At 46.7% G+C, this 22,544-nt stretch overlaps 1 protein-coding gene across 3 annotated transcripts in view; it reads right to left on the reverse strand.

Annotated features, from left to right (window-relative positions):
- Window positions 1-22,544, reverse strand: part of CAMSAP2 (calmodulin regulated spectrin associated protein family member 2) — a 96,786-nt gene that overhangs the window by 68,236 nt on the left and 6,006 nt on the right. For all 3 annotated transcript variants that reach the window (XM_067027408.1, XM_067027410.1, XM_067027407.1), the window contains exon 2: window positions 10,138-10,397. In XM_067027408.1, coding sequence (XP_066883509.1) covers window positions 10,138-10,397 — 260 coding nt within the window. The remainder of the gene's footprint in view (window positions 1-10,137; window positions 10,398-22,544) is intronic.

The raw sequence follows: 22,544 nt of genomic DNA on the forward strand, positions 1-22,544 counted from the left end.
ACTCTGTTATAGCAGCCTGAAGAGACTAAGACAGCCCCTCGGTTGTGCGACCAGAACACCTCCCCTTCCCGCCGAGCTCCCCTGCTCCTGGGGTTCCCACCCCCCTCCCTCACCGTTCCGTGTGTCTGCTGCACATCCTCTCGCTGTGTCACATCCTGCTTCATGCTGACATTCTCTGCTGGCCTCCCCAGAATCCATGCAGAATAAAATCCACAAGGACAGAAACAAAGGTGGCAGCACAGTGTAGTGCAGAACCAGCACTGGGTCAGGAGTCAGGGAGGCCCGAGCCTGTCACTGTTCTGTCACCAACTGGCTACACAATCACCATCTGTTCACTGCCTCTTTGCCCACCTGTTCCAGTAGGAACTGAACAAGTAGTTACAAACAACATCCATCCATAAAGTTTCCTTACTTGTTATAAAAAGAGATGGTAATAATTGCCCTATTTACTTTTCCTAGTTGTTACCAAAAAAAAAAAGTGTAAATGCTTTATAAGCTGTTAAGCACTACAGAAATAGTAGGGGTTTTTTGTGTGTGTGCGTTAGGGTTTTTGGAAGGCCATACGTATAAACGGGAGGGGCATGGGCTTGGGAGTCAGCAGATACAAGCTAAGCCCGAGCATCAGCATTTCTCACCTGTCTGGACTCGGGCAAGTTAACTCACCTTTCAGAGTGTCAGTTTCTTCATCTATAAAACAGTGATACTGACACCTGTATCACATATTGCATGGATAATTAACATCTGTAAAGTATGTTCAACTCTCCTCATACCTGACTTCATCTCCACAACTCTCCACCTTTGGTCCTATCCCATTTTCACACTACAGATCCTTCAATCCATGTGACTCCTCACAGCAGGTCTCCAGGAGCATCTTTAGGGCAGAGACCACAGATTTCATCACCAACGCCTAGCCTAGAGTACATAGTGGGAACTCAGTAAGTACATTAAAGAAGTGAATTCCCATCCATCTTCTTGGTAAATACATAAATGTAACATAAACTAAAAAGCCAGACATTTCTAACAAAATGCATATCAATCTTACTCCATTCCTTAGTACAACAGAGACCCACTTTCACTTACATACATACATCCCTATGTTTTTCAACAGGTGCTAAGAAGAAAAGAGAAGCTTAAGATGAGACTTAGAGTAACCTTTATCTTTCTGACCAAAAATAAGACGTAAGACCATCAGCTCAAGATTTTTAAACTAAAAGGCTGTCCCTTCATTTATTTTGGTTTTTTTTTTAACCTATTAGATAAAAGTATCAGCATTCAAAACCACCAGAAGCAACAGAGGATGGGGAGCTAAAATCTAGACCCTGAGGCTCCCAGAACGAAGCGAAACCAGAGGGCTGGTTTTCCCAGCTTCTGGCAGTTAGCCAACAATTAATTACTTGAAGTTGATATAAGGGCTAAAATCTTTTGGCCAGTCCTTATCCTAGGTTCTCTTCTTCATTTCCCAACTGAGGACTTGACCTCAGACTATATTACAAAGCTACAGTCATCAAAACAGTGTGGTACTGGCATAAAACCCAACATATAGATCGATGGAACAGGACAGAAAGCCCAGAAATAAACCCATACACTTACAGTCAATTAATCTACAACAAACGAGGCAAGACTATTAAATGGAGGAAAGAGAGTCTCTTCAATAAACAGTGCTGGGAAAACTGAACAGCTACATGTCAAAAAATGAAATTACAACACTCTTTAACACCACACACAAAAATGAACTCAAAATGGATTAAATACCTCAATGTAAGACCTGATACCATAAAACTCTTAGAGGAAAACAGGCCGAACACTCTCTGACATAAATCTCAGCAATATATTTTTCAATCCATCTCCCAGAGTAATGGAAGTAAAAACAAAAACAAACAAATGGGACCCAATTAAACTCAAAAGCTTTTGCACAGCAAAGGAAACCATAAACAAAGCAAAAAGACAACCCACAGAATGGGAGAAAATATTTGCAAAGAATGCAACCTACAAGGGATTAGTCTCCAAAATTTTCAAACAACTCATGCAGCTCAATACCAAAAAAACCCCAAATATCCAATCAAAAAATAGGCAGATGACCTAAAGAGACATTTCTCCAAAGACATACAGATGGCCAAGAGACACATGAAAAGATGCTTAACATTACTAATTATTAGAGAAATGCATATTTAAACTACAGTGAGGTATCACTTCACACAGGTCAGAATGGCCATCATCAAAAAAATCTACAAACAATAAATGCTGGAGAGGATGTGGAGAAAGGGGAACCCTCCTACACTTTTGGTGGGAATGTAAATTGATACAGCCACTATGGAGAACAATATGGAGGTTCCTTAAAAAACTAAAAATAGAACTACCATATGACCCAGCAATCCCACTACTGGGCATATATCTGGAGAAAAACTTGGTTCAAAAGGATACATGCACCCCAATGTTCACTGCAGCACTGTTTACAATAGCCAAGACATGGAAGCAACCTAAGTGTCTCAACAGAGAAATGGATAAAGAAGATGTGGTACATATATACAATGGAATATTACTCAGCCATTAAAAAGAATGAAATAATGCCATTTGCAGCAACAGGGATGGACCTGAAGATTATCACACTAAGTGAAGTCAGTCAGACAAAGAAAGACAAATACCATATGATAAAACTTACATGTGGAATCTAAAAAAAAATGATACAAATGATCTTATTTACAAAACAGAAACAGACTTACAGACTTAGAGAAGGAACTTACGGTTACCAGGGGGGAAGGGTGGGGGGTAGGGACAGATTCAAAAAAGAAAATCATCTCAACTCCACCTCCAAAACGCTTCTCCTGAAATTCCACGGCCTCCAGCGGTGTCTCTCCCACAGCAGAGTGACTGCAACACAAGTCTGATGCCCTCTTCCCTGGTTTAAAGCCCCATCACTTCCAGGACGAAGTGACACTTGGGGGACACAGAAGCTCATCTGTGCCCTGTCCCCATCCAACGCCCTGGCCTCGGTTCTCACCGGCCCCGACACGTACCCTGGGCTAAAGCTGTGATGGTGCACACGGCTCTCACGCCCTTGGCGCTCAAGCACCACCTACAACAGGCACTTCTGTGCCCACCTGGCAACCCCTTCAGAGCCTTCAAGACTCAGATTAAGAGTAGGACCGAGTTTGGTGCCTCTGAACTCCTGAAACGCACGCACTACAGTGTGCTTATGTTTCTATCATCTCCGGGAGAAAGTGAGCCACTGAAGGACACGGACTCTTTTTCATCACAGCAGGTAATACAGAGCACACGACAGAAGCTCTGTAACTAAACTGAATAAGTTGATAAACGGCCTGACTGACTTCAGTTTTATTATAAAGGTTACTGTGAGATCATCTGGTAAAATAAGCACCAGTCATCAAGTTATTTCTATGAGAAAGTAATCTGGAGTTCTAAATAACTGCTACAAATAAACTCAGACACAATAAACACGGTTGTAAGATATCAAAAGATCATGTGAATTTGTAACTGAGGCATATATGTTACCTCGAAATACTAATGGAGCCCAAACTAGGTACACGATCCATGGGAAACAGAAAGACCCGGCACTATGCATGAAGAAAAAACCCTGCTCAACAACGGCTATGAGAATTGAAAACAATTTTTCACAGACCAGCTCTGCTCATAAGTTTGTAAGGCATTAGTATACAAGGGTGACTAGAAGTAAGTACCTTCTCAACCACTACTATAATGTTACATTTATATAATACTTTTCCTCTAAAGTGTAATTTTTAGCCTTCTTACATGGGGAAAAGATTCCCGTCGCGGAGCACAGGCTCCGGACGCACAAGCTCAGTGGCCATGGCTCACGGGCCCAGCCGGGATCTTCCCGGACCGGGGCACAAACCCGTGTCCCCTGCATCGGCAGGCGGACTCTCAACCACTGCGCCGCCAGGGAAGCCCGGGAAAAAGAGTTTTTAAAGCTTCTACATGGGTACAGGACCCTGAGCTCCAATGACAGAGGTGCCAAGGAAATCCCAACACCAGCTGCTGACCGGACCAGTGTGTCGGCAGTTGGCAGGGAGGGGGAGGGAGAACGAGGAGGAGGGAGGACTACACGATGCTCCCCCCAGCTCGGCTCGTCCGTTCCACGCTTCCCGCACGCCCGGCAGAATCGGGGGTAAGCGGGGCATCACCAAGAGCAGTCTTGAACCACCCCCCAGGAAGACCTGAGCACAGCTCTGCTTCGCCCGCCCTCCGTCCGCAGCCCTTCACACAGGGCTACAGCACCAGAAGCCGGGGCAGGGGGCGGCGCGGACTTGCAGAGGCCCACGGCCCGGCTCCCTCCCGCCTACAGCCCCCCTCTCCTCCCACCCGCTCCCGTCGGCCCACCTCCTCCCAGGACTTCCCGTACCCAGGGACAGACGAAACCACAGCCAGCCGCAGCACAACAGGCCTGAATCCCGCCTCCGCCCCGCCCCTCCGCCACGCCACGCCCCTCCGCCACGCCACGCCCCTCCGCCACGCCCCTGCGCTCCGCCCCGCCCCTGCGCCGGCTCCGTGGCGTGGCCGGTGGCCGCGTTCTCAAAGCCTCAGCAGCCTCATCCGTGCAGCGGGGACCGTACACTTTCCTCTAAGGATTGTTGTAAGATTTAAATTATGTGAGACGGGGGATGAAACGTGGAGGCACACTGCCTGGCACAGAATAAGCTAAACCAAACGGGCTTCCAGGTGGGATGGTACGTGAACATGTATACAGATGGATATAAGCAAATCCGCACACTAAGCGCTTCACAGTGTTCTGCCGTGTTCTGTCTGCTTGACGCAGGCTGGAAAAAAAAAGTCAACAAACCACCACTACCACCACCATCACCGACAAACCCCAGGAAAACTTATTCCATGATCCTGTAACCACAACAAAAGCTACAGACCCTCAACTTCGGCTCATAGCCTCCTCCCCATCTAGGAAGCCCACCCTATTTTTTAGCCTCATCTCACACTTATGCCTCCACACAGGCAACACTGTAATTAGTGACATATATGCTTTCAGTTCAAACTTGGATCAAGAATTCCTTCAGGCCAGTCACCTCTGTCACCCACCCCTTTTCCCAACCACTGAAACCCCATTAATCATTCATCCTCTGTGAAGCCTTTCCTCGTCCTCCCCGGCAGAAATCATCACGCCCATCTGTACGTTCCCAATGCCTATTGCTTAAACTCATACTTAGAGCCCTTGTTTCATGCTAATTAGCATTTTTTCCAATCTTCTTCCTCACTGGATTCTAAGTTCCACATCATTCAACTGGAGGTGTCAGTGGTCAGGTGAATGCACAGACCACAAAACGTAACCAAATAAAGTAACACTTCTTTACCTACAGGAATGTCCTTCTTGAGGGTAAACAAATATTTCCATCATCTTTCTGTGTTTCAAACACGGCTTCACTGGCCTGCCACTACTACAAAGCAGTGTAACAGACGGTAGCAGTGATACATACTAACTTTTTAGCTTACGTTTTCTGAATATCCAAAAACACCCCTTATAACAATCCTGACAGTTCACTGAGAGGACATTTTAAGCCTTACTTATCAAATGATTTATCAGTCCACTTTCATTTCCATTAATTAAGCAGAGTATTAAATCTTTTTGCTACTCATTAAAATAAAGCACTTCAAAATAAAATTTTTGTTATATGATGATGATTGTTCCAAAACAAGATCTGATTAGATAAACATTATTTTAGAAATCAAATATGAAAATCCATCTCCTTATTTCATATCACACATACTATATACATTTACTTTAGTGGAGTTTTATAAATATCAACTCTTATTTCCTACATATACAAACATGGCTGGAAAGCTGATTTACAACCAAGAGTTTGATTCATACGCAGTCGACGGTTTAGACGGTATGAGTCCAAATATTTAAGTGCTCAAATTTGCTTCAAATTACAGCACTCTAAATTAGAAAGTCACAGTTTTAGCTCATTCAGATTCTAATTCTACTTTTGCTACTAAATAACAGTGCTACCCTAGGCAAATCACTTAACCTCTCTAAATTCTAAGTTTTACATATTTGAAATGACTCTGGATTAGATCAAATTTCCCAGATCACATTCTTATCATACAAATCGCCTCGAACACTTGTTTGAAAACACATGTGCTGACCCCTCTTCTAAAGGCTCTAAGCTAGCAGCTCTGCCTCGGGGGCCAGGGGCTCTGTGTTCAAAGTCCCCACGGACTCGTGTCCCCCAGGCCCCCCCTGACTGGGAAGTTCTCTACGACACACTGGTTTCTGATCTCTAATGCTCTTTCTGGCTCTAAAGTTCTACGAAGTTAAGATTTTAGGACATGGATCAAATCCCCCAGCCCGACCTGACGACACGGAACACAGTCCACATGCAACTGCATTTTGCTGTGGAGGAAAGTTCAAAAGCTATCATTCTGAACATCTGGCTCCATTCGCCGTGCAAGTCCCTCAACTTTCAAGCCATCCTACATACCAGTATTGTGCTGACAAATAATCTGAGAGCTAACCCGATCTGGGCCAGAACACACTTCTGGTTGGAGGTGCTCCCCTGTGTTTTGTTTTGTTTTTTAATTTTTATTTATTTATTTATTTAATTTATTTTTAAAACATCTTTATTGGAGTATAATTGCTTTACAATGGTGTGTTCGTTTCTGCTTTACAACACAGTGAATCAGTTATACATATACATATGTTCCCATATCTCTTCCCTCTTGCGTCACCCTCCCTCCCACCCTCCCTATCCCACCCCTCTAGGTGGTCACAGAGCACCGAGCTGATCTCCCTGTGCTATGCGGCTGCTTCCCACTAGCTATGTGTTTTACGTTTGGTAGTGTATATATGTCCATGCCACTCTCTCACTTTGTCCCAGCTTACCCTTCCCCCTCCCCGTGTTCTCAAGTCCATGCTCTAGTAGGTCTGTGTTTTACTCCCGTCCTACCCCTAGTCTCTTCATGACATTTTTTTTTAGATTCCATATATGTGTTAACATACGGTATTTGTTTTTCTCCTTCTGACTTACTTCATTCTGTATGACAGACTCCAGGTCTATCCACCTCACTATAAATAACTCAGTTTCATTTCTTTTTATGGCTGAGTAATATTCCATTGTATATATGTGCCACACCTTCTTTATCCATTCATCTGTCAGTGGACACTTAGGTTGCTTCCATGTCCTGGCTATTGTAAATAGAGCTGCAATGAACATTTTGGTACATGACTCGTTTTGAATTATGGTTTTCTCAGGGTATATGCCCAGTAGTGGGATTGCTGGGTCGTATGGTAGTTCTATTTGTAGTTTTTTAAGGAACCTCCATTCTGTTCTCCATAGTGGCTGTATCAGTTTACATTCCCACCAGCAGTGCAAGAGTGTTCCCTTTTCTCCACACCCTCTCCAGCATTTATTGTTTCCAGATTTTTTATTTGTTTGTTTTTGTTTTTTTTTCACGGTACGCGGTCTTCTCACTGCTGTGGCCTCTCCCGTCGCGGAGCACAGGCTGCAGAAGCGCAGGCCCAGAGGCCATGGCTCATGGGCCCAGCCGCTCCGCAGTACATGGGATCCTCCCGGACCGGGGCGCGAACCCGTGTCCCCCGCATCAGCAGGCGGACTCCCAACCACTGCGCCACCAGGGAAGCCCCATATTGTTTCTAGATTTTTTTGATGATGGCCATTCTGACTGGTGTGAGGTGATATCTCATTGTAGTTTTGATTTGCATTTCTCTAATGATTAGTGATGTTGAGCATTCTTTCATGTGTTTGTTGGCAATCTGTATATCTTCTTTGGAGAAATGTCTATTTAGGTCTTCTGCCCATTTTTGGATTGGGTTGTTTTTTTGTTATTGAGCTGCATGTTTTTATGCACACAACTCGCCGTACGTTTAATGCTGACTCACATGTTAGTGTCAGCTCTCAGAGCCTGTGCTTCCAGCCCTGCAACCGTGCCTGGTTCACATCTGTCCTTTACTCACGTATGTGTGACAGCCATCAGGCAGACCAAAACTACAACCCCTTCTAGCAATCTGACAGATAATGATTCGGAGCTGAATAAACTTTAATACATCATAACTATTAACTGGCTTTGAAACATAATGCCTGGAAATACTTGCCTATGGATATAAATATAGAAGAAAACGTTTTAAAGGCTATACTCTCAAAATCTCTCTTTAAAAGCACTGTGATAGAAAGCATATGCTCTCCAACGGGTGTTCTCATTTTTTAAAAAAAGGCATTGCTTTCAATCCCCACCCACGCCAAGTTAATAAAATCTGGTTAGTCAAACTTGCCTTAGAATATTTCTGCTACCACCACACATTTCTTTCCCCCAAAAGGCTGGGAGGCAGCATACAGCAATAACAGATCTCAAACATACCAAGATAATTTAGAGGTGGGAGGTGTGGTAGGGGTCAATATATTCAGTATGGTTAAACATACCAGTTTTCATTATACTTCTCAAAAAGCAGGACAAGGCAGGAAACTGATTCTTACTACTCTAAAACCGGACCAGTTTCTCAGAAAACAAAGCTTTTACTAGTACTCTCAGAAATTTTCTCACGTAGGTCTTAGAAAAATAGTTATAGCATCATCAATCAAGATTTCACAGCAACTGGGAAACTTTAAATCAAACTGTAAGAACAACTGAAAGTATACAATTAAAACACAGTTCAGTAGGTGTGACACTGCAAGGGTGAAGGTGACATAGTCAAGCACGAGGGCCTGATGCCCACAGACGGAAGCCAGACCCAGAGAACCAGAGGCCGTATCATTTATATCACGTTCCTTAAATCTCATCTACTGGAGTCAGACTTAATAGCAGGAGTGATACAGAGTGAAAGAAACTTGACAGGGATGCGACTGGTCGTCTACCAAACCTGTATCTTCACACACACAAGCTGCACTAGGAAAAGTAATGAAGAAAATGTGCTAAGTTTGTTTCACTCTTTATTAAAGAGGATCTAAAATAGATAACCTAGGGCTTCCCTGGTGGCGCAGCGGTTGAGAGTCCGCCTGCCGATGCAGGGGACGCGGGTTCGTGCCCCGGTCCGGGAGGATCCCACGTGCCGCGGAGCGACTGGGCCCGTGAGCCGTGGCCGCTGCGCCTGCGCGTCCGGAGCCTGCGCTGCGCAACGGGAGAGGCCACAACAGTGAGAGGCCCGCGTACCGCAAAAAAAAAAATAAAAAAAATATATATATTATGAATCTATTACTAAACTCATTAAATTTTTCTTTAGACATTATTCTCCGTTTCTTGAAAGTAACAGTGTTCTTTTTTAAGAAGGAAAATAGGCAGAAAGCAAAAGTGGGTCGATCGTTCAGCACTATATTTGGTAAACTAATTTTCGTTCATTCTTTGAAATTCTTCAATTTCAAAATTGCATATATTCTTCTTGTATATCTCTCTCCTTCCTCCGAAGTAAGGAATGTCTCATACAGGAGCGTGATTTAATTAAATGTGCGAATCCGCTGTTCTAATGCCTTTCTCGACGATGCCCGGGGTTTTGTACACCTGAGCTAAAGCGGTACCGCAGATTGAAGCAGCGTACGATGAACTTGAGCAGATCTGTGTGTCTCCAGAGACTATCATGAGAGAGGCCGGCCTGCTAGTCCCAAGCCAGCGCGGAGCCCTTCACTGTGCGTTTTCCACAATAAAGAATTCAAGTTGTTAAATAAACTAAAATATCTGATATACAGACATTTACCAAGAGGTCATTCAAGCATGTAAATGAACACTTACAAATCCCATCTCTTTCCTAATGAGAATAAAAGGATGCACTTTACATCTCTTCTAGTCTCCATGATGGAAAAACGTTTTTAAATCAAAAAAGAAAGCACTTTACTTTAGTTGGAAATTATGTCATTGTTTCTCCCAGGTATTAGAATAGCACCAAACATTCCAAAATAGTTTATTAAAATCTTCCTTAATTTGTTCACTTTGCTATACACCTGAAACACCACACTGTAAATCAACTATAGCTCAATTTTAAAAAACTTCCTTAATCTGAAAACGAGGCTTGTAAGGAAAAAGGTATTTTTTAAACTCTAGGCAGAGATGGCAATCCAACTGTAAACCTACGTCCCTCTGTATTATAATACAATCCACAAACGTACACACTGGAAACAAAATAGTCTTGGGTGTATAAAGACTCACCATCTGTATGGGTTTCTTGTGGAGATCTCGTTCTGTTACCAATTTTTCTTGGTCAGTGACATAAAGACCTTTCTGCGCTAAAGCCTGGATGACGGCATCATGTCCCAAGAGGGGTTTTGCAGCGTCGCTCTTGAGAATGAGGCTCCCAGCGCGACAGTACAGCTCAGCCGAGAGCAGCAGATTAACGACAGGCGGCTTGATGTGCTCCTGGTCGTACTGATCGGTGTAAAATGGCTCTCGAAGTTCCTCTGGCACATTTTCTACAAAGATTAAGGGGAAACAATTTCTTACAAGGTTTTTATAAAAGAAACAGTTTATCTAATAATTATTCATGTCTTAGAAGTTAAGATCCCTTCTAAAGATAACAATAACCCTTTAACTGAAAAGATGATGCATTCGACCTTGGCAGGTAATCCGGAACGAGAAAGAGACAGAATTTTCCTTTACAGAAGACACGGTTCCGAGTACATTCTAAAAAGCGACCACCAAGCGATCAAGGAGAGACGTCTCCTGAGTCCAGGGAGGCTGCGGGAAGTATTCCCACGCGCGCGCGCGCTCGAACACAGACGGCGCGTCCCAGCGGGCCAGCGGGAAGTGCACGATGACAGCTGTTTCCGGGGCCCGCCAGGCCTCCACGCCTGGGAGCATCAGACGCTCTGCCCAAGGCCGCCCAGCTCGCCGGCCGAACCCGCCCACGGTGCGCCGTCCCTCCGCTGTGCCTCCCGCGCGCCCGGGCCTCGCCCTCCCCGCTGGCCTGCGGTTCACGGACAACCTACCTTACAAGTCCCGGACACCGGGAAGCCCTGTTTCCTCCGCCTCCCCCCCTCCCCAAAGCCTTCCCGGGCCCCCAGCTGCTCCCTTCGAGCGAGACAGACAGGGCAGCTGGGCGATCGGACCGTCTCTGAGTTTCTCTCTGGCGGCCAGGCCACCCGCCCCCCCCCCCCCACCCCGGGAAGAACGCCAGGCAAGGATGGGCGTCGCCCCCCACGAGGAAAGGCGGGCGTCTGAGCAGGAAGCTGGCGTAGAGCCACAGTCACAGAACCCGGCAGCTCGGCCCGACACCAGCCGGGCCCGCGCCTGCCTCCTCCGGACAAAGAGGGCTCGGGGCCACCCGCCGCCCATCACGGCTTCGAGGGGCCCCCTGAACAGGCAGCTTCAGCATGAGCTCCAGAAGGCCACAGCGCTCAGCGACGCCAGCCGTCCAAAAAGTGCACTCGCCGGTATTAATGTACTCCGTAGCAATCTTACCTTGAAGTTTTTGACAAGTCCTATCATTTAGAAAAATATTTTCATCAAATAATAGTATCATAATGACTGCACGTTCACTTTATGTATGGTTCTGGGGAATTCAAGGATTTAGAAATAATCCTTACCCTCAAGGAGCCAGTAGTCTACAAATAATCTAGACAGACAGGTAAAGATCAGCAATTCAGAAACTGGACACAACACTAAGCAATAAATGATCAAGGGGCTTCCCGGGTGGCGCAGCGGTTGAGAGTCCGCCTGCCGATGCAGGGGACACGGGTTCGAGCCCAAGTCTGCGAAGATCCCACATGCCGCGGAGCAAAGAAACCGTGCGCCACAACTACTGAGCCTGCGCTCTAGAGCCCGTGAGCCACAGCTACTGAGCCTGCGTGCCACAACTACTGAAGCCTGCGTGCCTAGAGCCCCTGCTCCACAAGAGAAGCCACCGCAGTGAGAAGCCCGCGCACCGCAACAAAGAGTAGCCCCCGCTCGCCGCAACTAGAGAAAGCCCGTGCGCAGCAACAAAGACCCAACGCAGACAAAAATAAATTAATAAATGTAAAATTTTTAAAAAAAGAGAAAAGAAAATCAGAGGAAGCATCAACTCCAGAAGCAAGCTTATAAACTTAGTTTTACATATGCTGAGTTTGAAACAATAGCAAAAATATCCAAGTGGAAATATCCAAAAAGCAGCTGGGAATACAGGACTCTGGAAAGAGGTCAAGAGTAGATGTACCAATTTGGGATTTTGGAGACATCTAAAAATATCATCCTCACTTAATAACTGAAAACGCTTTCCTTCCTTCATAGCTGCATTAACCAGTAGTGAGCCAGCCTGAAACTTAGTAGCTGCCTCAGCGTGATACAGGAGCTCCGTCGTAAGCTACAGAACACGGGGCGGGCACTCACTTAAATTTTAGTATCACGGGAGCTACATGGAAGCTACTCGTAGAGCAAATTTCAAAGGGAAATCATCTGATTTTAAGATAATTATTATAAAATGTATACATGACAGATTTTTTCCCCCATAACAATAAAAAGTGACTAATGCAGGTGACTTGGTACCTGACCGTTAGCTGTGCAAAGAAAAGTGACTGCTCATTATCAGGACTGCAAACGTCACCACACCTGTACATCCGCTTCCATTTATTTACGGCTTTTACATCCATCCTCACCCGTGATCTTTATTACAACTTGGTAGAACTGGCAAACCAGACAACACGCAGGAAAATATTAGGACCGTGTAATACTTAGTAAAGGGCCTCTATGTGCCGGCGCTGTCACAAACACGCGTTCTGTCGTTCAACACTAACCACCCTCTTGTCCCTATTTTACAGATAAGGAGCTCAAGGAAGGTTACCTTGCCCAAGGACACAGAGCTGACAAATGCAGAGTCTTGGCTCTAAACCTTGTAGCTAAACAGATTCAAAAATAACAATGGTTTTTTGCCAGGATCACCAAGCTGGAAGGTGGAAAACATATAGCTTAGGGGCTATTTTCATTTTATGACGATGAACCCACAAATCTAAGTGATGAAAGCGTAAGTTTCAAAAAGATCTCAATGCAAGGAAAAGGGAAGGGATCCACAGCAAGTCAAAGAATGTTTCAAGAATATGACAAAAACAGATTATTCCACCCCAAAAGAATGCAAAACTGCATACTGAGTATTGTAAAGTAGGTCACTTTTAAGAACAAGTGTTCAAGAACTAAATATGCTTAAAAAGAAGACTTCGAAAACGTCTATCACTTTGCCAACAGTACAAGACAAACAGTTTGGAGTTGTATCACATTTTTAAAACAAATGAACTGAAACCACATATTAGAAAATAAACAGGCAAAATCAAAGATAAGAGGTTTCACCCTCCCCCTCACCTCCAGAGTACAAGGAGGTAAGAAATTAATACTTCAAGAAACTGAAACTCCACTCCCAGAATTGCAAAGGATAAGGGACAAGTTTTTCTTGTGCACCAGGACTTAAGCAAGAACCTACTTTACTCATGTTATTATAAATCCTGACTAGAGCTAAGCTTTGAAATGAACAATCACCTGAACTGCCTGCTCACAGGCAGAGAGCACAGAAACAGTCTTGCTCAAGGCACTTTTCTATAAAGCTGAGTTAGTACTAGTTACATCCACACACCAGCAAATGACACAGATTCCCTTACAACCGTGAACGGTCAGGGGGTGCAAGGGGAATGCAATTCAGAAATATCACCACTCAACCACGGGGACACTGCCTTATTTTCCAAATCTAAAAGTTATGTCTACGGCAATTACTAAGACAGAATTTGTGAGTTTCAAAAACTCCAAGTAAAAGTAAGCCCTACACCTGGAACTCTAAATTAACCAAAAGACACAAAAATGGTCAGTTAACATTTTTTAAAAAATCATAGTACCAGTAATCAAAGAAAGTTACAATGAGACTTTGCCTATCAAAATGGCAAATAATTTTTAAACCCACTGTTGACAAGGATGTTTCAAAATGAGTACCTCACAGAAATCCAAAAAAGAGGGTATGTATGTATACGTATAGCTGATTCATTTTGCTATAGAGTAGAAACTAACACAACGTTGTAAAGCAACTATACTCCCATAAAGATTAATTAAAGAAAGAAAAAAAGAGTACCTCCTACGTGACCAGAGGGCAAGGACCATAATTATTCCCCATAAAACAAACCGTAGCATCTTAGTACCTGATACATGGCGAGCACGAAATAAATATTTGATGAATGAAAATGTTATTTTTTTAAAATTTTAGTCATTAGTCCTGTCCTAAAGGGACTCCCAGATTTCAAATTTCCCCTCAACTCCCAGATTCTGTACCAGTAATCCTAATTTACTCCTCGTGCCTGCTTTGAAAAGCCCGAGTTTTCCCCTAGGCCACTCTACTTCTGCAATAATCTCTCTCTCAAAACCAAACCTTTTCCAAAGTTAACCTACACTCACTACCGTCCGGAGGCAGCATGAAGGGGTGGGGCCGACTGGGGCTCTGGATTTGAAAGCGGTGTCTTACCCGGCCCGGGGCCGTGAGTGCAGGAATCGTCTGTCCTGGGTTCAGGCTCCCCAGCCTGCACAGGCCTGCAGCCGTGGCCGCTCTTGACTTCAAGTTCCTCCACCTCTGGGCCCACCACACCGCAGAGGCTACAGGATGCCACGTCTGTCCCTCGGGGCCCGGGCGCCAGCTGCTCCCCTGCCCTCAGCCTCCTCCTGCGGCCCCGGCCCTTCCCATCGGGAGCTCAGTCAGGGGTCATCTCCCAGATACGCCTTCCCTGACCCCAGGCGGTCGTCCTGTTTCAATTACTACTATCCCATAATGTTCAGGTTAGCTTATTTCTACCCCCTCCCACTACGACGCAGCCTCGAGGAGAGCAGGATACTTTCCTGTCCTCTGTCACAGCACCTAGAACAGTGCCTGGAACACAGCAGGCACTCCAATATTTAAGGATGCACAAGGTAAAGTAGCTAAACTGAGCCTGGCCTTCAAAGAAGGTGCCAGTGAAGTTAGCGCCCCTGCTCCCTCCACGTACCCAAGACGCCTGCTGAAGTCACCTCCTCCACTCCTCTCCCTGCCCTGAGAGGCGCAGAGACCTCCCCTGAGCTCCAGATCCTCACAACCCTTCAAGTCGCAAAGAAACCCCAAACCCAAAAGCAGAGCCTGGTTTCTCAGAGACAAGGGCAGTAAGAAACATGGGAAGGGGGGAATCAGAGTGAGCTCTGTGCAGCTGGACTGAGAAGGGATGTGTCAGCATGAACACGTGTCTATGACAGAGAGGGAGGGAGCCGTGGCTGCATGCCACCTCCGCACGTGCGTGTTTCCTGGCTCCGTCTGCTAAATCCCAGCGGCGATAAGCCTCGCACCTGTATCTCAGTTTCTAATACGCCTCCCATTAAAGGGAACCAGGACTCCTCCATCCAGAAATGGCTGTTTCATCCCGGGCTGGAGCAGGAAAACTGCAAGATCAGCTAAGGGTGTGTGTGTGTGTGTGTGTGTGTGTGTGTGTGTGTGTGTGTGTGTGTGTGTGTGTGTGTGTGTGTGTGTGTGTGTGTGTGTGTGTGTGTGTGTGTGTGTGTGTGTGTGTGTGTGTGTGTGTGTGTGTGTGTGTGTGTGTGTGTGTTCCCATTGCTAAGGGGTGTGTGTGTGTGTGTTTTCCCATTGCTAAGGGGTGTGTGTGTGTGTGTGTGTGTTTTCCCATTGCTAAGGGGTGTGTGTGTGTGTGTGTGTGTGTTCCCATTGACCAAATCTGAGACAACCTGAACATCAAAATAAATAATGACAATAAAAGATTATAACCCACTGGATAAAACAAGAATGTCCACGCTGATGTAAACAAATAAATGAATACGTACGTGAAAGAAAAAGAAGGGAAAACTCTTCCTTGTAGTAGAATACCAACTAAAAATGGGATAAAATAAATGGGATAACAAGTGATTCAAGCCAGAATCATTCTGGATGCTAAATTGGTGGGTCTGATGAACAGGGTATTTCAAATTATCTCCCCACGAACTGCTTCGTAATTAACGATGGAAAATGTTAACTTTATAGCGGAGAGAAGTGGCAGGTACCGCCTGAAGCAAGCGATCAGAGTCTGCGTCACCAACTGAACGCACACTGCGTGCTCCTGACACAACCCACTGGAAACATGGCGCCTCTTCTGTGGTCGTCCCGCCAGGTTTGTATGACTTGAATCCGTCCGTCAAGAAGACACGGACATTCTATCAAATAACTGGCCTACTGCTTTCATAAGATAAAAATGCATGTTAATTAAGGGAACAAATCGACACTGCGGGCTCAGACATCCTGGGGGCGCTCAGAACTGGGATTCCCTACTTCCTGCCCCCACCTCCCTGGCATCTCGGCGTAGGAGGGAGGATGTCAAGCTGTCTGATCCTGGGAGGAACAGAGGGTAAGGAACTGTGCCCCGTCTAGATATTTCTCCTCTGGGGCCGCCTGGGCATCCCTGCCCAGGCCCCCCGAGGAAGGCGGGGGTGCTGCCAGGCAGGGGGCAACAAAGCACACCTGCTGCTGGAGAGACAGGTGACGGAGGCGGCAGGGGTGAGAGGGGTGCGAGCGCGGGTCAGCTGGAGGTGAGCAGGGAGGGGAGGAGGGAGAGTAGAGAGTGGTGGTCAAAGGACAGGAAGGAAGGAAGCCAGAGAAGATGGGGTGGCACCAGGGGGCAGGAGGGGGAGGGGTCGGGAAACACCTCTGGTTCCTGGGCCTCCATCACCTCTTGTCTGGGGCAGGGGTCCGTGCACCGTTCCTTCAGACCGCCTGGGCTTTCTTGTTGGGACGCTGCCCGCAGCCACACCGGAATCTCATCGTGGTCGCAGTCACGGGGCCCAGGGGCGGGATGAGGGCCCAGCGCTCCAGAGAGGGCAGAGGACCACGGGGCAGGAGGTGGCCAGCTGGCACCTGCCGGGAACTGAGGCCTGTGCCAGGGCCACAGGGCAAAGACAGGGCCCAGGGCAGGGGCCTGCCACCCGGCTCAGCACGCGGCTGGGGTGCTGAGGCGCCACAACGTCAGTATCGCGGGAGACAGAGACAGACCGAAACGCCGTTCCAGGTTACAAGGAGCCGACGGAGACGGCTAAACGTCACTAAACGTGACGCACGATCGTGGGCTGCGCCTTGGAATGGGGAAGAAAGCAGCAACGCAGGACATTAAGACAATGGCAAATCTGAACAGGGGATGTGGATTAGATAATACGGCGTCGAAGTTAAATTTCCTTATCTTTATAATTTTACTGAGATTATCTGAGACTTATCGTTCATCTCTCATCAGGAGAGAGCCTGAAGTATTTAGGGGTAGAGGGTACAATGTCTCTTATTCTTTCTCAGACAGCTCAGGAAACATGACGTGTGTGTGTGTGTGTGTGTGTGTGTGTGTGTGTGTGTGTGTGTGTGTGTGTGTGTGTGTGTGTGTATACGGACACACACGGATCTGTGTGGGTGAAGGGAAAGGGAGAGAATCAAAGCAAATGGGACAAAAGGTTAGCAGCCGGTAACGGTGGGGAAAGGGTATGCAGGAATTCCTGGTACTGTTCTTATACATTTGAAATTACGCTGAAGAGAGTCATGACCCCTCAACACGCCCGCAATCCATCTTCTCCCCAGGGTTCCCCGCATCACAGAAGCACAGCGGCATCCAGGCGTCCCTCAAGCCCCAGACCAAACCCTCCCCTTCTCGCCATCTCGACTCACACCCCCTGGTCCTGGCTCTCGGAACTTTGCATCCGCACTACTGCATTACTCCTCAACTTGTCTCTGCAATGTTCACACCGGTCCCCACTCCAAACCGTTCTCTACTGCAGCCAGAATCTGCTTATTTCCCGCAGGCGACTTGAGCATGTCACACACGCTGCCTCACCTCAGGGTCTCCAACGACTTCGGCTTCTTCAAGGGCTCCGAGGCTTCCTCTGACCCACGAGAAAGACCCGGCCCTGGCCCTGCGGGCCCGTTCCGTTCCTGCAACCACGCAGCTCCCTTCCCCTGCGAAGCCTTTGCATTCTCGTCACCACCGTTCAAATGCTCTTTCTCCCTCTTCTCTACTCCCTTCCAGATTCTTGGGGGCCAGTGATCCATTCCGTTTGGTCCAGTTTCCCCCCAATAAAGGGAAAGAACAGAACAGTTATCCTGCCTTTCCTGTACCTCAGAAAATGGACTTTTACTTCCGAGGCTATCCAATTCTGTTATAAAAGATGCACAAGTCTGTAAAATGTATGTGAAACCGTTTAAGATATTTGAAGTATAGATAAGTACTAGTAAGCAAAAAGTTGTTAATCACGGACAGAACTCAAAGAATGTACCAAAAAAAGGTAAGTGGTTAGCGGCATACGTACGTTAAACGTGACAAGGAATGGAAAAACCAAAAGATACCTAATATTCGTGAGGTCCCAAGGTGCAAACTATTCGTGATACACAAGATACAGCGGGCAATAAATAGTCACGATATATTAAGTACACACGAGGCTAGACAGACAACAGGCAACGAGCGCTGAACACACGTGAACACCTGACGCTCGCGAATGCTGAGCTGGGCCGCGCCGTCGGCGACGCACGCTCTGGCCGGGGCGCACGGGACCCCAGGCTATCCGTCAGGCTCCCCAGCGAGCCGCGGCCGTGGCAGGCGAATGCCCGTCCCCTGCGCCTCTGACGCGCACGCGGGCGGCCTCGTGTCACCGGGGGCCTCCGCGTTCAGACCTCGGCGCTGGCTGCTGCACGCGCGCCGCCTGCGGGCACGGCTGACGGGGCAGAGACACGCGGACCAAGGGCGAGGTGAGGTGCGCTGCAGGGTTCGCGGAGGGTGTGTTCGTTCACGCCGCCTCTTTCGCTCCCCTCGCGTCTCACCGTAAACCGACTGAACAACCCACGCGGTTTGCGCGCTCTGATGTCGTCTGTGAGTCTTCCTGCTCGTGACCCCCACGGTGGGTGCCTGGCGGTTCGCCGTGGAAGCGTCTCCCCCAGGCCGCCCGGACACTGAACACAGCGAAGAGAATTCCCACTGACAAACAAAGAAGCCGTGACGCAAAGAGAAATAACGAGACGTTAAGTGCCTCCCCCCCCCCCCCGTGGAAGTGCACAAACCCATGGGGTACGCAAAAAAAAAAAAAAAAAAAATCAACCTCGAAGCTGTGCTCTTCTCTGCGTTTAACCGTCGATGTATAAGAAACACAGGGGACCAAAGAAACCTGTTAAACAATCGCATGGCGACCCGGGCCGTGGCAAACGACAGGACACGTACCGTGGTTTCTCCAGTAGGTCAAGTGCAAGGAAGACACAATTAGACGGAGGGGAGCCTATATGTTTAAACACCTTGGAGAGACATAGCAAGTTGCAAAGGAGGCCCCTATTTAGACGGTGGCTGCAACAAACGAGCTGTAGAGCAGAACAGCGAAAACAAACAGATGACTGCGGACGCGGAGCGGCGAGACGGCGGCAGGGCCACAGCGAAGGCTGGAAAGGGAGCGCCTGGGGGCTCCCCGGTGGCCGGGGGCTCCGACTTCACCCCCCGGGCTGGGGCTCCTGTGCCGCCTCCTCGCTTCCCCTCTGCTCGCTCTCCGCGGCTCTCCTGCTCGGGGCCCCCCCACGCCCTCCCGCGGGGTGACTGGCACTGACCCACCCTGTGTGTCTCCATCGCCACCTCGCCTCTCATCCCCGAGATCTTCGGCGCCCCGCGCGGGACCCTTCGAGGGCCCGACGCACACACCACCGTCCCGGCGCTGCCCTCTCCCGCCCTCTCTCCCGCGTGCACACGACCCGGCCCTCTCCCGCCGTCCCGGTCCTCGGTTAGGAAAATCAGTCTTCACACGCCGCACAATATCATCTTTCCTCCGCCGTGTCCAGCCAACGACCAGCTCTCATCTCTGACGTGCATCCACTGCCCTCCGAATCCAACCACCGTCAAGCCGCCGCCCCCTCCCACCTGGACCGTAACAGCTTCCTAACTGTTCCCCCTTCACAGCCCTTCGTCTCCCTCCAGCGCACTTTCTGCTCTGTATCCAGGAGACCTGTCTCCTTGTTGTGGTCAAATACACGTAACGTTAAAATCACCGTTTCAAGCACTTGTAAGTGCCCTCCCAGAGACCTTTTGAGAAGCAGTCTTGCAACAACCTTACCAAGTTTAAAACACAAACCGAGTGGCTCGGGGCCCAGGAGGGAAGGAGACTTCCCACTAGACTAGCCTTTCATACCTCTGGACTTCTGAATCCGTGCCTGTCTCCCCTCTTCAAAAACCATGAAGTGTCAAAAGTAAAATTTCAAGAACTTATAATCAAGACCTCTAAAATCTGTTAAAAAAAAATGGAGGTAGCTGAAAAAGAAAAAAGGTTATTTCTGCTGTTTCAAAATCTGTCACAGTACAAAATTCTACAAAACGCGTAAATTAGAGAAAAATTTACAAGTCAGCACCCTCGTAATATGAATGTCATAAAAAAAGAGAATGGAAAACCAGAGAATCTTGAAAGTAGCACTAAAATGCCAGCAGAAAAAAATGAAACCATCTACTTTGAAACTTTCCTTTGCTGAGGACAAATGTCTTTTAAAGTATTTCAAACATTTCAAATATTTTTTATTCCACGAGCCTAAAGTACTTAAAATTTCCTTGTAATTCCCATTTTAGAGATAGAAAATGGTTTGAAGGAGAGGGCTGCAAGTGGGAACGGGCGTAGATTCAAAATAACTTTTCAAGATCATACACACACATTCCCAGGAACCTATATTTGTTAAACATGGGGAAAGGAGACGAACACTTTTTCAGTGAACTGAAATTCTATGTCTTTACCTCAAAAAACCATTTTCAGGTGCTTCATAAACACGACTAGGCCTAACACTCAGGGTGCGACCGAGAGGGTTACAGAGGGAGTTCGGTTTTCTCTCTGGTGCTGGATTCCCAGCCTCTGTTTTATTTTTCCCAGTTCATAGTTGAAAAAGTTTATTTTTAAGAAAATTTTGGAATTGTATTTTATTTATTTTTGTATCCAGCAGGTTCTTATTAGTCATCCGTTTTATACACGAGTGTCTACATGTCGATCCCAATCACCCAACTCATCCCACCACCACCACCACCCCCGCCCCCGCCCCGCTTTCCCCCCTTGGTGTCCATACGTTTGTTCTCTACATCTGTGTCTCAAGTTATGTCCTGCAAACCGGTTCATCCGTACCATTTTTCTAGGTTCCACATATAGGCGTTAATATACGGTATTTGTTTTTCTCTTTCTGACTGACTTCGCTCTGTATGACAGGCTCACAGGCAGGCCCATCCATGTCTCTACAAATGACCCAATTTCGTTCCTGAAAAAAGTATTTGTAATAAAAAGAATTCTTTGAAATTATTAAAGAAATACGATCCCATTCCACAATGGGAAACAGAATATCCAAAGGTAGCCTAAGTGTGAGATGGATCAATTCATGTTTCAACGTATACGCTTTTTCTTCTAAAGAAGGCAAAACAGATGCTTATTATCATGCCTATTTGGCAAGCAGGGGAACTGAGACAAAGACTTTAGGAAAAAGCCCCCGAAAAAGGGAGCAGCTGGTAGAAGGAGAGCTGGGAAGACACTACAGTGTCGGGGTGTCGCCCTTGAACCCAGGATGTTACACTGATGCAGAACGCGTGTTTAAAAAGAAAAGGAGAAAACATGCAAAAGGCATAGGAAGGACAATGGTAAACGTGATCAGCGAATACAATTATTATCTCAGCAGAAGCACCACGCTGCGACTACTAACAAATGTGTTATATCAATTTAAAGATCATTACTTGTAATTTACCAATAGAAAAAGTCCATAACCTAGTACCTAAAAAACTAGATCCACTGGGGGGCCGGGGGGGAAACGACCCCGAAATGACAGACCGATACTAAAAATGTTTCCTATTTCTGTACTAACCAATCAAATACAAACAGGTTTGCTGAAGAAAAAGTAAATATACTTTTAAATTCCACAAAAAATGTAAGACTTACATTTGAAAGGTTTTCACGCTTTCTTTGTGCCTTCACTTCCAGTACTACAAAACTGTAATGAACTCTAGGAAGAGTATAACACAGAGGTCAAAATACAAACTTTAGCATCATAAAGGTTTTGACTCTCAAGGGCAAGTTATTTAACCCCTCCAAACCCATTTCCTCGTTTATAAAAAGGGCAAACTATCATATTTCCTGAATTCTTATTTTCCATTTGAACATCTGTGAAATCAGGACATGTTGTAACAAATCTGTACTTTAATGTCCGAAAAACCTTTTTAAATTGAAGGTGTATCTCACAGTCTTCATAGCAGTGATTCTTAAGCTGGGGTCGTTATTGGCCCCAGGAGACACCGGCAATGTCTGGAGACATTTCTGGGTGTTACAGCTGGGGAAGAAGCAGGAGTGGGGAATGCCACTGTCACCTAGTGGGTAGAGGCCAGGATGCTGCTAAAATCCTGCAATGCACAGGACGGGCCCCTCGACAGGGAAGGAGCCAGCCAGTAGTTCTGCAGTGGGAAACCCTCCCTTAGAGTGGCAGACGAAGAAATAAAATAATATCTACTTAATAGGGTCGTTCTCAGAATTAAAATGAGGCATATAAAATGTTCAAAACTGTACTTAACACAAAGTATGTGCTCAATAAATCATAGTAGCTTTTTCAAAAATCCAATGTGCTTAGGATAATTTATTTATCTCCTAAACAA

Source organism: Kogia breviceps, chromosome 1 (genome assembly GCF_026419965.1).
Source record: "Kogia breviceps isolate mKogBre1 chromosome 1, mKogBre1 haplotype 1, whole genome shotgun sequence".
Lineage (NCBI taxonomy): Eukaryota > Metazoa > Chordata > Mammalia > Artiodactyla > Physeteridae > Kogia > Kogia breviceps.